The sequence below is a fragment of the Dipodomys ordii genome, unplaced genomic scaffold (genome assembly GCF_000151885.1).
Source record: "Dipodomys ordii isolate 6190 unplaced genomic scaffold, Dord_2.0 Scaffold27, whole genome shotgun sequence".
Classification (NCBI taxonomy): domain Eukaryota; kingdom Metazoa; phylum Chordata; class Mammalia; order Rodentia; family Heteromyidae; genus Dipodomys; species Dipodomys ordii.
Window position 1 is genome coordinate 3,071,187 of NW_012267243.1, and position 14,153 is coordinate 3,085,339.

At 40.8% G+C, this 14,153-nt stretch overlaps 1 protein-coding gene across 1 annotated transcript in view; it reads right to left on the bottom strand.

The window, feature by feature from the left end:
- Window positions 1-1,601: 1,601 nt before the first annotated feature.
- Dhx9 (DEAH (Asp-Glu-Ala-His) box helicase 9) overlaps window positions 1,602-14,153 on the bottom strand; it is a 35,902-nt gene continuing 23,350 nt past the window's right edge. Inside the window, exons 17-28 of the mRNA XM_013015687.1 lie at window positions 12,878-13,091; window positions 12,633-12,727; window positions 12,110-12,183; window positions 10,401-10,553; window positions 8,917-9,077; window positions 8,122-8,233; window positions 7,332-7,493; window positions 7,119-7,246; window positions 6,473-6,702; window positions 6,266-6,381; window positions 4,782-4,982; window positions 1,602-3,597 (exon numbers count right to left, since the gene is read on the bottom strand). Of these exons, the coding sequence (XP_012871141.1) occupies window positions 2,931-3,597; window positions 4,782-4,982; window positions 6,266-6,381; window positions 6,473-6,702; window positions 7,119-7,246; window positions 7,332-7,493; window positions 8,122-8,233; window positions 8,917-9,077; window positions 10,401-10,553; window positions 12,110-12,183; window positions 12,633-12,727; window positions 12,878-13,091 (2,313 nt within the window). The 3' untranslated portion in view covers window positions 1,602-2,930. The remainder of the gene's footprint in view (window positions 3,598-4,781; window positions 4,983-6,265; window positions 6,382-6,472; window positions 6,703-7,118; window positions 7,247-7,331; window positions 7,494-8,121; window positions 8,234-8,916; window positions 9,078-10,400; window positions 10,554-12,109; window positions 12,184-12,632; window positions 12,728-12,877; window positions 13,092-14,153) is intronic.

Here is a 14,153-nt window from a genome sequence, read left to right on the forward strand (position 1 = left end):
ACTATGTTGAAGAGGAGTGGAGACAGTGGGCATCCTTGCCTTGTTCTTGATTTTAGGATTGGTTGTAGCTTTTCCCCATTAAGTATAATATTGGCTATTGGTCTGTCATAAATGGCTTTTATTGTTTTTAGAAATGTTCCTTCTATTCCCATTTTCTCCAGAGCTTTTAGCATGAATGAATGTTGAAACAAATTTTAATTTTAAATGACTACCCTCATGCCTGTAATCCTAGCTACTCAGGAGGCTCAGATCTGAGGATCGCAGTTCAAAGCCAGCCCGGGAAGGAGAGACCAAAAAAAAAAAAAAGACTAGCCTCTGCCTGTACAGAATGAAAACTCAGGACATCAGGTACCAAATACAAGAGATAGTATAAAGGGTAGTTTAAAATGGGATGAACCTGAAGTCTTTATTTTAGCCTTTTTAAATGTGCCTCTACAGGTGCTTCAACTCCAGACTTCACCTGTTTTTTCCAAAGCTGGCATGCTACCACGTGATCCACAACCCCTCCTCTGGCCTTTTGCTTGAGAATGAAGAATCCTGACTTTCCTGACAGGGCTGGATCGCATAGAGTGGTCTTCAGACCTCAAGAGTAGATTCTAGGCTTACATGCACCTGGGCTTATTTTTGCCTTTGCATAATGGACAAATAATTCATTTAAAACCCTTCAAAAAACCAACAACAAATCTCAAGTACCCCACTCAGGCAATCTTAACTTTTCCCAGTCCACAAACCCCTTTCATGTAAATGTAAATCCAGAAATATAAAAAGCATACAAGTATGAAAACTTTTGGGGGGAAAGGGGGTCCATAGGGCCTGAACTCTGTTCTTCAGCTCAAGGCTAGCACTCTACCACTTGAGCCATAGGGCCACTTCCAACTTTTTCTACTTATGTGGTGCTGAGGAATCAAACCTAGGGGCTTGTTTGTGCAAGGCAAGCAACCTACCACTGAGCCACCTTCACAGCCCTTAAAACTTTTAGACAGTAACTCAGATGAACTTCAGAAACCTTTTTCTACTAAAGGAAAATTAGGTCAGCCTACTCTTCTAGGTAGTTTTTTACTTAAGGGGAATTTACTTAGAAGGCAAACCTTGGGAAGATCTTGTACACTGCAGTGTCCTCACTTTTTGGAATATGGCTTTTTAGAAACTGGCAAACTTCTCCTAGCCTCTCATTAAGTAACCAGTGGCAATTGGGTCATATCATGCCACTAATTCTAAAGCTTAAAACTGCAGCCAGGTGCCAGTGTTCTATCTATATGTAATCCTGGCTACACAGGTTTAGATCCAAAGATAGTGGATCTGAGGAAGCCAGCCTGTTCCAGAAAGTCTGTCAGACTCTAGATACCTTCAACTAACCACTAAAATGCCAGAAATTAGCTATGGCTCGTGGTAGAGCCCTGGCCTTGAGCACAAAAACATAGGGACCCACCCAGGATGAGTTTAAGCCTCAGAACAGGCACATACCCAAAGTGCAACAAAGGTAACAACCCTGATACTGTCCATGGTTACCAACACATGGACACAGCTTTATTTTTATAAAACCACATCAGGGAAAATGCATGATTTAAGGAATTAAGTTAAAAACTTGGAAAACCCCACAAAAGTTTGAAAAATAACACTTTGTGATTGTGGGATCTTAGCAAAGATTCATGTCCAGCAGGCAGTTGTTTGGTATTCAGAAATGAAGCATTAGTTTGAGGATATGGATTTTTTTATTTACAATTATCAACCTGTTGCAGAAGAATCTAAAGCTAGGATAAGGAACTTGATCCCTGCCCCTACAACAGTGAAGAATGAAGATGCTAAACACCACTACTGAAACAAAAGACATTTTGTGCACAAACATCCACTTACAGAAAGCAAATCCAAGCAGGTATCAGTGGCTCCTGATTGTAATCCTAGCTACTCAAAAGGCTGAGACCTGGAGGATTTCAGTTGCAAGTCAGCCTGGGGAGAAGAGTCCACTCAACTGCATCTTCTGTAACTAGCCAAAAACAACAACAACAACAAAAAACAGCAGACTAGAGGTATGGCTCAAATGGTAGGATGCCAGACAAAAGCAAAAAAGCCAAGCAGAAACTTGAGGCCTTTAATTCCAAGCACCAAAACAGATGTTAGCCCAAGAATGTCTAATCTAAAGTCAATGCACGCTCTACATTGTGCTTTCAACATGGGAAACTGTGAAAGTTCACTAGAAATTCTAACTTGTACAATCAAGTATCTTTTGAAATATATTTTACTCTAGACAAATACGAAATATACCTCCCTGATCCCAAATTCTAAACTTTATGCTTCCCTTGGACTGCCTAAAATAGACTCTAACCCTTGACCCAGAGTTCTCCAGACTGATGCACTTTCTAAATGTCACATAATAGAAAACAAACTGATAGAGAAAAGAACATCCTGACCCTGGTCTTTAAACAAATCTTAGAAGACAAAATGTTCAGCTTTAGGTTGACTATAAGAACTGCAATTCAATATCATGGTCATTCTCTGTTACAATGGCTAGTGTCACTTGGTATGTGTTCCTTGAAATAGCGCAACTGGTCCCGACATTAAAAATACAACTAGCATTGTAGAAACACTGTTGTGAGAGATTAATGGTCAACTACACAGATGGGATTTATTGTGACACTTTATTTTTTACTGTATTAAATGAAGCCAAGAAAATACCAAGTTAATTTAAAAGGCAAAATTTTACTCCTTAAAAGAAAAAAAATACAAACTGGCATGGTGCTTGTATAATAGGTCATTGTATTTTACATAATATAAACAAAATCACTAACTCTATAGGCTTGGTTTCCTTAAACTACAATAAACCACAGAATAGAAGGGAAATGAGTTTACTGATTTGGTGGAAATAAACATCTTGGGGAAAACATATAGCATGCTTAAAAAAAAACTATGCATAGGCACTGACATAACGAAGTTTAATAACCACCGCCTCCTCTCCCTTGTCCGAAGTAGCCTCCCCCATAGTTGCCCCGGCCACCGCCTCGCTGGAATCCTCCAGATCCTCTGTAGCCTCCTCCTCCAGATCCTCTGTAGTCCCCACCAGATCCTCTGTAGTCCCCACCAAAGCCACCTCTATACCCCCCTTGTGAGCCTCCTCTAAAACCACCTCCACCTCCACCATATCCTCCCCGGTAAGAGTTGGAGCCCCCACCATAGCCTCCACCACCTCCATAGTTTCTACCGCCAAAACCACCACCACCTCCAAAACCTCCGCCATTCCCTCCAAAGCCTCCTCCGTTCCCTCCAAAGCCACCATCATTTCCTCCAAAGCCTCCACCACCTCCATAGTTTCCTCCAAAGCCCCCTCCACTTCCACCTCCAAATCCTCCACCACTTCCACCGCCAAAGCCTCCACCGCCAAAGCCTCCACCACCGAAGCCACCTCCACTTCCTCCAAAGCCCCCACCTCCTCCACCAAAGCCCCCACCACCATAGCCCCCACTACCATATCCCCCACCTCCATAGCCTCCACCACCATATCCCCCACCACCATAGCCTCCACCACCATATCCAGAACCCCTTCGATATCCACTTCCATTATCATATCTGGCCATCTTGGGAGGACGTGGACCATCTCCATATCTAAGGAGAGCAAAAAAACCCGTATTAGTATTATTCTCTTGCTTCATGTGGGTAAGTTTATGAAGATCCTACTTAAAAACAAACAGGCCAAGCATGGTTTCTTCACACCTGCAATCCAAACTACATGGGATACATAGGTAAGAGGATCTCAGTTCCAGACTAGAATAAACACAAAGTATGACACTCAAGTTGAATAACAACTTAAGCATATAGTGCTTAGAGGTATACTGCTTATCCAGCAAATATAAGGCCCTAAGTTCAAAGCCCAGTTCAAAGAAAACAAAGATGAGGCAAACAAAACATTAGGAAATGTCATTGTTTTAAGATAGTTGTACTGGGGAGGGAAGGTGGCTCAGTGGTAGAGCGCTTGCCTTGCATGCCTGAGGCCCTGGGTTCGATTCCTCAGCACCACATAAGAAAAAAGAAAAAAGCCGGGAGTGGTGCTGTGGCTCAAGTGGTAGAGCGCTAGCCTTGAGCTGAAGAGCTGAGGGACAGCGCCCAGGTCCCGAGTTCAAGCCCCATGACTGGACCAAAAAAAATAAATAAGATAGTTGTACTGTTCTCCTTATCGCTAATACTAGTGTTTTTTGAAGAAGAAAACAACCCCTCATTTCTTTTTGTCGGTCGTGGGACTTGAACTCTGGGCCTGGGCGCTGTCCCTCAGCTCTTCAGCTCAAGGTGAGCACTCTACCACTTGAGCTGCAGCGCCACTTCCGGTTTTCTGGTGGTTTATTGGAGATAGGAGTCTCAAGGTCTCTCCTGCCCCCCCGGGCTGGCTTTGAACTGCGATCCTCAGATCTCAGCCTCCTGAGTAGCTAGGATTACAGGCGTGAGCCACCAGCGCCCGGCCTCATTTTTTCTTTGTAGAGATGCCAGCACAGTAGGAAGATCGTCTTATTTTGTTTTTGAGGCATGTTATCACACAATGGACTACACCTGTACTTCACACTTTACCACTTGAAGCACAGCACCATTACCCGTTTGCTGGTGGTTAATTGGAAGTAAGAGTCTCATGGACCTTGATCCTCAGATCTCAGCCTCCTGAGTAGCTAGGATTACAGGCATGAGCCACTGGCATCCGGCACACGTTAACACTGTGATGTTCCAGACTATAGGAACTTGAACTTGAGGTAAACATTAACATTACCCTCTGACTTTCTTTCAATGGCAACTGAGTTACTCACCGTGCACCACCAATCATAAGGTTTATACCAGCGGCGGAGGGCCTAGAAATCTGGCGGATCATGTTCAGCATATGTTCATTTACAGGGTCCAACTGGCTGATGATATTAGGTTGTTTGGATACTTCAACAACCAGAGCTTCCATGGCTGCACGGAGGGCAGTGATACACGCAGCAGCTTCATGTGATATTTGCAGTCTGATCCTAAAATGGAGAAAAATAAAAATTATTCCTCAATTCCACACAAGAAGTGAAATAAATCTAACTGATTAAGCACTAACTGAAGATTAGAATGGTCCTACACATGTTCATATCTGAAATTGTTCATATGGAAGAGTTATAAACAATAACTGAACACATAAACAATGACAAAATATACCCAGTTCCTCATTTACATAACTGTAATCCCTTCTTACATAACACTTGTAAAATAAAAATATTAAATTTAAAAAACAGAATGCCTGGCACTGGTAGCTCACCAGTAATCCTAGCCACTGAGGAAGATGAGATCTGTGGATAGTGATTTAAAACTAGTCTGGGCAAGAAAGTATATGAGATTCTTACCTCCAGTAAACTACTCCAAAAACCGTAAGTGGCACTGTGGCTCAAGTGGTAGAGCCCTAGCCTTGAGCTGAAGAGCTGATGGACAGCACCCAGGCTGAGTTCAAGCCGCATGGCTGATCTCCCTACTCCTCAAAAATAGCAACAGCAATCTTCAGTAACTTCCTAGTAAATGCTAGTTACTAGCATTACTAGCTTGTGTTTGTATGCATTTACTTCTACCAAGTTAAAACTTCATACCCTTACAGTCCCTTAACAAAACATGTAACTTGGCACTTACTGGAGATATCTAATTTTGCTATGTTTTTCTTTCTGCTTTTTCTGTTGGTTGTGGGGCCAGCTCTGGGCCTGGGTACTGTCCTTGAGCCTCTGTGTGCTCAAGGTTAGCACTCTTTAACACTTGAACCACAGCTCTGGTTTTTCAGTGGTTAAGTGGAGTATCAGAGGTGTGGGGGGGGGGGGGGAGTCAGTAAGGGGAAACAAAGGAGGAGGCAACAATGCTTGATAAGAAATGTACTCATGGGCTGGGAAGGTGGCTCAGTGGTAGAGCACTTGCCTTGCATGCCTGAGGCCCTAGGTTTGATTCCTCAGCACCACCTAAGAAAAAAGCCGGGAGTGGCGCTGTGGCTCAAGTGGTAGAGCGCTAGCCTTGAGCTGAAGAGCTGAAGGACAGCGCCCAGGCCCAGAGTTCAGGCCCCACGACCGGACCCCCAAAAAAGAAATGTACTCATTACCTTTCTCATGTAATTGTAACCCCTCTGTACAGTATTTTCACAATAAAAAAACTTATTAATCATAATTTTTAAAAGTATCACAGGTACTTTTGAGCCAGTGGACCCTGGGACCACATTTTCCTTATTGGATTTTAATCTGAACACATGTGCATTCTAAGAGATTAGTTCATAATTTATAACTGAGATCCTTACCAGTCATCTATAAAGACAATCTGCCCATCAGATTGGACTTTTTTGGAGGCAAAGAGAAGCAACTGCAAGGGGGTGACTAAGGTCATGCCTTTAGCAGAGATGGCTCGGGTTCGAATCTGTAATGGAAGAAAAACAGGCAAATGGAAATGGTTGACACAACTGTCTAAGACTACCATATACCTATGCAATGAATTAACGTTGTGTTACCTTTTCACCAAACACAAAGAAGGGAGACGGGTACTTCATGTCTTGGCTGCTGAAAGGACAATTAACTGATGACTTGTGGATAAGGGCATTACGCCCTTCAGTGGTAAGAATCTTTCTCTTTTCCTTATGATAGCATACATTGGGATATACACCAAAGGCCAGGAGAGAGATTACAACATCCAAATTATTATCTGGTCCAGTGTTGGTGAACACTTGAGTCAACAAACAATCTGTCAAAAAAAAATCATTAAAAAACCTGGTTAATGGCTTAATCTTTCTATTACAGTTCCCTAAGTCACCTTTTCCAACAACTTGTTACAAATTTCTGGGAGCTACCCCAATATAGACAAAGTTCAAGAAGAAATTTTAGTTGCCACAGTAAGAAAATAAAAGTAAAGCACTGGGAATGTGGCTTACTGGTAGAGTGCTGGCCTTGCACACATGAATCCCTGGGTTCAATTCCTCAGTTTCACAGAAAAAGGCAGAAATGGCACTGTGGCTCAAGTGGTACAGTGCTGGCCTTGAGCAAAAGCAGCTCTGGGACCCTGCCCAGGCAGAGTCCAAGCCCCAGGACTGCCAATAAAATAAATGCAGAAAACTGGTACTAAGAATAGGTAGGAACACAGGAAAAGGCATGGGATCTTACCTTCTGGAAAACCAGAATTAATCAGAATTTCTTTCAGCTGAACTTTCGCCTCCCAAGTCATTCTTAGTGTAGCCATATTAAGTCTTTTGTGTTCACAAAAACGTATCTCTGCTTCCTCACCACCCATTCTATAACAAGATTATGAAACACTCACTTAGAACCTAAAGACAGTTCATGGAACAACTACAGCAAATCCTTTTCATTAAGTCATACCTAGCATCATCCCAGGCTTGGAACACTGATAAAAGAGCCACATGATCAGAAAATCGGTTTCCAGCAAAGTTCCTGTGGACATAGCCCAGTCGCTTTCCTTCATTTATGAAAGGTTCTGGAAAGCAGGTAGCAGCAGAAATGGTACAGACAGCATCTCCCACACTGAAACAACAGTTAAACATTAATTATACTCATGTTCCCAGTAGATTAGATATATGTAGTATATCCTTGCTTTAAGTGTCATGATAGCCTAAATATATTGACTGGCAGAAAAACCCGACAAGTTCACACCTGCTTTCATCAGAATCACAAAGGGAAAAAAATTGATTGCTTACTTAAAATGTTTATATAAATTGTGGCCACATCCATTTTGTTCCATATTTTAGCTTTCTCTAATTTAAGTTTCTTAATCTTTGAACTTTTTGAAAAATAGGTCCCCCCTGTTTGTAGAGTGGATCTTGCTTTTTATAGTACCAGCTAATCTCCAACTCACAATGTTCCTGCCTCTGCCTCCCAAAGCATAGGACAACAGGAACACACCACCTCATCAACCTAATTAAATCCCTTTTCCTAATGCCAATATTTCAAAAGCAATTAAATACAACTTTGGAAAGTAGCATACTTTATTCTCTTTGGAGAAATCAGAGCTTATCCCAAATATTGGCCTGTTTACTCTAACTGTTCAGTTTTAATTTTACTTCTACCAAATATTTAGTTTTCTTTAGCTATTACAGACAGGTTAAGAATCTAAAGCTGTAGCATTATTCAACAAATTAAACAAAGCACTTACTAGAAAATACATCCCATTATCATCATTTTGCCAAAACGAGGCTCAATGGGGAGTTTAGCAAGGATTCGTCCCAGAGGGGTTAATTCATCATTGGCATCTAATGCATCAAGTTCTGTGGAAAGACATTTTTCTTTGTAACAACTATAATCAAGGCCTGTTAGCACAGATTGACATTACTTTGTACGTGAAGGCTTCAATAGAGTACAATTAAGATGTCATCACATGTTAATGCAGAGTCAGGACCAAAAAATTCTCACCCAAGGGGGGAAGGGGAGGAGTGTAGCTGTGGAGGTGAGAGGGAGGAGATGATAAGGGAAAAACAAAGGAGTAGGCAACAATGTTTGACAAGAAATGTACTCATGACCTTGCTCATGTAAATGTAACCCTTCTGTTCAGTATATTTACAATAAAAAACGTTTTGGTAAAAAAAATTACAGGAGCATTAAAATATGAAAGCGGCACTAGTAATTCAGCCCTGTAGGGTTAGTCTGATATAGCCCATGAAAACTATAATCCCAATAACAGAATAAAAGCATGTAAGTTTAAGAGATTACCTAAAACATTAGAAGTCTCATGAGTAGTTTACCTTCTGGTATTAGTTAAGATATGACATCCTGCCTTGTCTTAAATATTTTACCAATCCATCTCATGATAATTAGGGTACACTAATTACACACATGTAATAACTATGTACATGAAGTACTAAGGTCTTGTTACCAGAGTTGAGTCCATATTCAAGAACAGACTGTTTAATTGACATCTATTTTGGTTAAGCAAATCTACATTCACACATACCTCTGAGAGTATGCTCTGCTTCAATCACTGCATCCAAAGGTGGAGGTTCAATTGCCTTGGCCAGGAACTGACCAATTCCTCCCAGACGCAGTAGCTTTATGCTCAAAGCAATTTCATGCAATGGTGTGCGAAACATCTCTGGTGTCATGTGGGTTTCAAGTCTAAGAGAAAAATGTAACCATTGTCTCTGTGTACACACCCATCAGCATAGCAAAATAACAGAGTCAGTTACAGTTGCTTTCCTTAAAATAAACATAATGGCCTTACAACTGAAAAGTGAACGAGGAAAAGTGATCCTATTCATGGGCTTTTATTCTTTTTTTTGGGGGGGGGGGGCATGGGGCTTGAACTCTGGGCTTGGGCCCTGTCCCTGTGTTCTTCAGCTCAAGGCCAGTACTCTTGAGCCACAGCACCTGGTGTTTTATTGGAGGTTTATTGGAGGTAAGAGTCTCATGTACTTTCCTGCCCGGGCTGGCTTTGAACCCCAATCCTCAGATCTCAACCTCCTGAGTAGGTAAGATTACAGGCGTGAGCCATCGGCACCAGGATTAAAAATGGATTAAAAATGGGGCTAAATAAACTTTTAAATGTTGTCTAACTTCTTATTCCATACAAGTTCAGTGCCATTGGGAAAATCTTACAAATCATTTACCCATTATAAATCTAGTGAACATGTCCCTATACACCTCAGGTGTAGAGGGAAACACTAAGCCTTTGATTAATGAGGTTTTTTTTTGAACCTTAAAAAAAGGTCATTAACAATCCAGGAAACCAGTGGCTCATACCTGAGATATGAAGATCACAGTTCAAAGCCACAGGAACATCTATGAGATTCCAACTTAGGTTTAAGGTAGACTACCAGCCTTGAGCAAAATGAAAGCTCAGGGACAGTGCCTAGGTCCTAATTTCAAGCCACAAAAAAAAAAAATTAAAAAAAAAACAAAACAAAACTTGTTATTATGGACTGGGAATGTGACTTAGAAATAGAGTCCTTGCTTGCTTCTGGATTTGATTCCTCAGTTCCATATATAAACAGGCAAAGCTGGAAGTAGTGCTGTGACTCAAGTGCTAGAGTGCTATCCTTGAGCAAATGAAGCTCAGAACAGTGCCCAAGTCCTCAGTTCTAGCCCAGGACTGGGCAAAAACAAATCACTGGAATTCATACTCCCTTGACTTCATCAATAGATTTTTTGCTTTCAAATTTTAGAAAGTACCCAAAGACACATGTAACATTATAAAATCAGTAATTTCAAAGTTTAGAAGCTATGTGGACACAAAATGCTCATTTATCCTTTCACCAAGTAACACAATTTCTGACCTCTTCACATTCCTAGGATAGATTACTTAAGATAAATTTTCCCCAACATATCGAACTGAAGACATTCATGCAGAGTTCATAACAATAAAGGAACATAGGGATGAGAAAATCTGCATGCAGACAGGATATTTAAAAGTTTTTTTAAAGAAGAACTTGAATTGGTTACCTCTCAAAACGAGCTCGACTACAAAGATGAAAGCAAAACCCAGGACGTACACGACCAGCTCTACCTTTCCTCTGTTCGAGGTTTGTTTTAGATGCCCATACTGTAGCATAGTTGGTCATGTTGTTATGAGCAGTAAACAGTTTCACTTTCTGCCTAAATAGCAAAACATAGTTAATTGTAAACCAAATACTGAATAAATGCTGTTAACAATATATAATCACCAAGGGACCATTTATGAACAGCACAAGTAAGAATAAGCAGCAACCAGATTCTACTCTTCTAGCTCTACTAAAAGGCAATATAAAATATGTGCTATATACTAGCTGACTGCTTTGGCAAGGTTACTATATCGCCACTTCATCTAACAATGAAAAATCAGTATAATCATCTTCTTATAAATATGGAAGGAGTTAACTTAAATTTAGTGATAATTATTCAAACCACATCCACCCCAAAGGTTAATGTTACTATTTCTATGATGTAAGATTATGTATGAAACTACACATTATGTTGCACATTTCGTGCTATATACATCAATGGTACCATCATTATCTGTTTGAACCCATATTTTAAATAGGCCTTCTAAATTATACCTAAAAGCAGTTATTCATTATCCTATAAGGAATTTTCCACCAGCATAGACCAAGGGACTTCAATGAAACAATGGAGTAGGACTGGGAAGGTAATAGAGTGCTAGAGTGCTTGCGCTGCATGCATAAGGCCCTGGGTTCAATTCCTCAGCACCACATAAGCACAAAAAGCCCGCTGTGGCTCCAGTGGTAGAGGGCTAACCTTAAGCTGAAGAGCAGTCTCCAAGTCAAACAAACAATCAAACACACCATGGGGTAGCAATGTGCTGGTAGACCACACCTATAATCCTGGCTATTCAGGACCATTGAAATCTGAGGACTATAGTTCAAAGGCAGCCCAGGCAGTAAAGTCTGTGAGACTCTTAACGAAAAAGTTAAACTGGCCCTTGGGCTTCAGTGCTAGAGCACTAGCCATAAGCAAAAACGGAAAAACAAAAACCCACCTTGGTGTACAAGTTAACCAGGTGAAAGCATTCTCTAACTGCACTAGCCTTACTACATTTTACATACACTCATTTACCAAATCTATTTTCAAGGTACATAGCAAACGTGGAAACTGGCCTCTTAACTCATATATACCTGGGCTGGCCTCGAGCTTATGATCCTCACTCAGCCTGAAGCTGAAATTATATCATGTTGGCTACAGTAGCCTGCATATTAAATATGTGTCTTTTTTCACTGATATCAAGTTTGTCTTATGTATGCTGGGCAATTGAGACTTGAAGTCTTTTTGCTTTATTCTGTGGACAGGGTGCTTTGTTTATATTTGAGCATGGTCTTAACTCTTACCTAGCTAGTATTCCAGACACAGTCTACAATACCATCTTTCTTAGAATTGCTGTGAACATTGTAAACAATAGAAAAAGAAAAATATCTGCTGATATAAACACTAAAAAGGAACCAGAAAGTACAATGTTAAACTTGGTTCCTTTCTTCTGTAACTTGATTAGTGAATATAAGTAAGAATTAACTCTTAATTAAGAGTTAATTCTTCCCATAGCTAGTCTAATTCTGAAGGTAGAAAGTCTAGAAGTAAGCCTCTTAAAGAGAAATTAATTTGTTTATGGACTCTCAATTCCTAACACATAAATAGGCAAAGAGATCTCTTTCGGGACTTACTTGCAAGAGTCAATGACATAAACAACATCATTTATGGTGATACTTGTTTCAGCAATATTTGTAGACAAAATAACCTGAAAGAAAAAACACAGTTAGGAAAATGATTGAATTACTTGCCCCTGAGGGAGATAATGAAGAACATACTAAGCTTAAGAAAGACTTTTATCCTCCTTCACTTTGATGCTTAAAACTTGATGACTCTTTGAAAGCTTTTTTTTTTTGGTCAGTTATGGGGCTTGAACTCTGGGCTTGGGAACACTGTCCTTGCGCTCTTCAGCACTCTCCTGCTAGAGTCACATCGCCACTTCCGGTTTTGTGGTTTGTTGGAGATAAGAGTCTCAGGGGCTTTCCTGACCGGGCTGGCTTTGAACCGTAATTCTCACATCTCAGCCTCCTGAGTAGCTAGGATAACAGGTGTCAGCCACCAGCGCCCGCCTCTTTGAAAGCTTCTAACACTGTACGTACCTATGTATGTATGTATAACCTACTTCTAACACCCATCAGTATAATGGTTAGCATTTACCTTGGTTACTCCAACTGGTACTGGATCAAATACTTTCCGTTGTTCTTCTCGGGGAATCTGAGAATGTAGAGGTAGAATCTGATACCTGTGGCTTCCTGTAAACAATACAGAAAGATTAAGAGGTAAGAACAGGAGCTGGTTTAAAAGTAATCACACATATTTCTATTTAAAAAGATCAAATTTATATCCACATTTCTACTTCCAAATATAAGGACTAAAAAAGAAAAAAAAAAAAAACCTCCTACCAAAATGTGGGTTCATTTCCAAATGCTTCTGCATAGTATATATCAAATTCCAGCCGGGCAAAAAAACCAACACAGCTCCAGGTACATTAAGAGTTTCTATGTATTTCAGTAGAGCTTCAATCAGCTCAAATGGAGTTTCTTTTTCATTCAGCTGAGACATGCTCATCTTTGTTTCTGGACCATATTCATCCCCACATATCAGGTTGCAATTTGCCTGCAAAACCAAAATAGCATATTTTGTATTGTATCAATCTCAAAAGGTTCTTGTTGACTAATTCTCACACACTACAATTTTTTTTTGATGGATCTATCAATCTACCATTTGAGCCACAGTGCCACTTCTGGCTTTTCCCTGTGACAAATTGAGTTTCAAGGGCCTGGTGCCAGTGGCTGACACCTGTAATCCTACCTTTACTAAGGAGGCTAAGATCTGAGAATCAAAGCCAGCCCAAGAAGGAAAGTCTGTGAGACTCTTACCTCCAACAAACCACTCAGAAAAACCCCGAAGTGACACTGTGGCTCAAGTGGCAGAGCACTAGCCTTGAGTACAGAGGCTCAAGGACTGAGCCCAGGCCCTAAGTTCAAGCCGCAGGACCCCCATAGCCCCCCAAAAAAGCTGGATATAGAGATTGACTAAAGTGGCAGAGGACTAGCCTTTAGCATAAGCCAAGGAGAGTGCAGGCCCTGAGTTCAAGTCCCAGCAAAATAAGAACCAGTCTTAAGCAGGCACTGGTGGCTCACACTTGTAATACTGCTACTCTGGAGGCTGAGATCTTAAGGACTGCAGTTCACAGCCAGTATGGGCAGGAAAGTCCATTAAGCGCATATCTCCCATTAGCTACCAGAAAACTGGAAGTTTTCTAGAGTGCTGTGGCTCTAGTGGTACAGTGCTGGCCTTGAGCTGAGAGACAGTAAGCACCCAGGCCCAGAGTTTAAGCCCCATGAGCAAATAAATAAATAAAATAAAAAAAATCTCAGGGACTTTTTTGCCTGTGCTGTCTTCAACTCATACTCTTCAGATCTGGGCCTGTTGAGTAGCTAGGATTACAAGTGTAAGCCACTGATGATACAAAAAATTTTAAATTTTAGTATTTTATTCTCAAAGACTACTGCTGAAAACTTGTGTTTCTAATGACAACTCTTGGTCTTAAATATGTAGGAAAAATAAATAGTTAAAGTCGGTCCTATTTCCCTTGCTTATTAGATCTTTTGACTGAAGGGATGGAGTCTCACATTACTTCTACCTCTGTATTACTGGCTATCATACAGCCTGCCT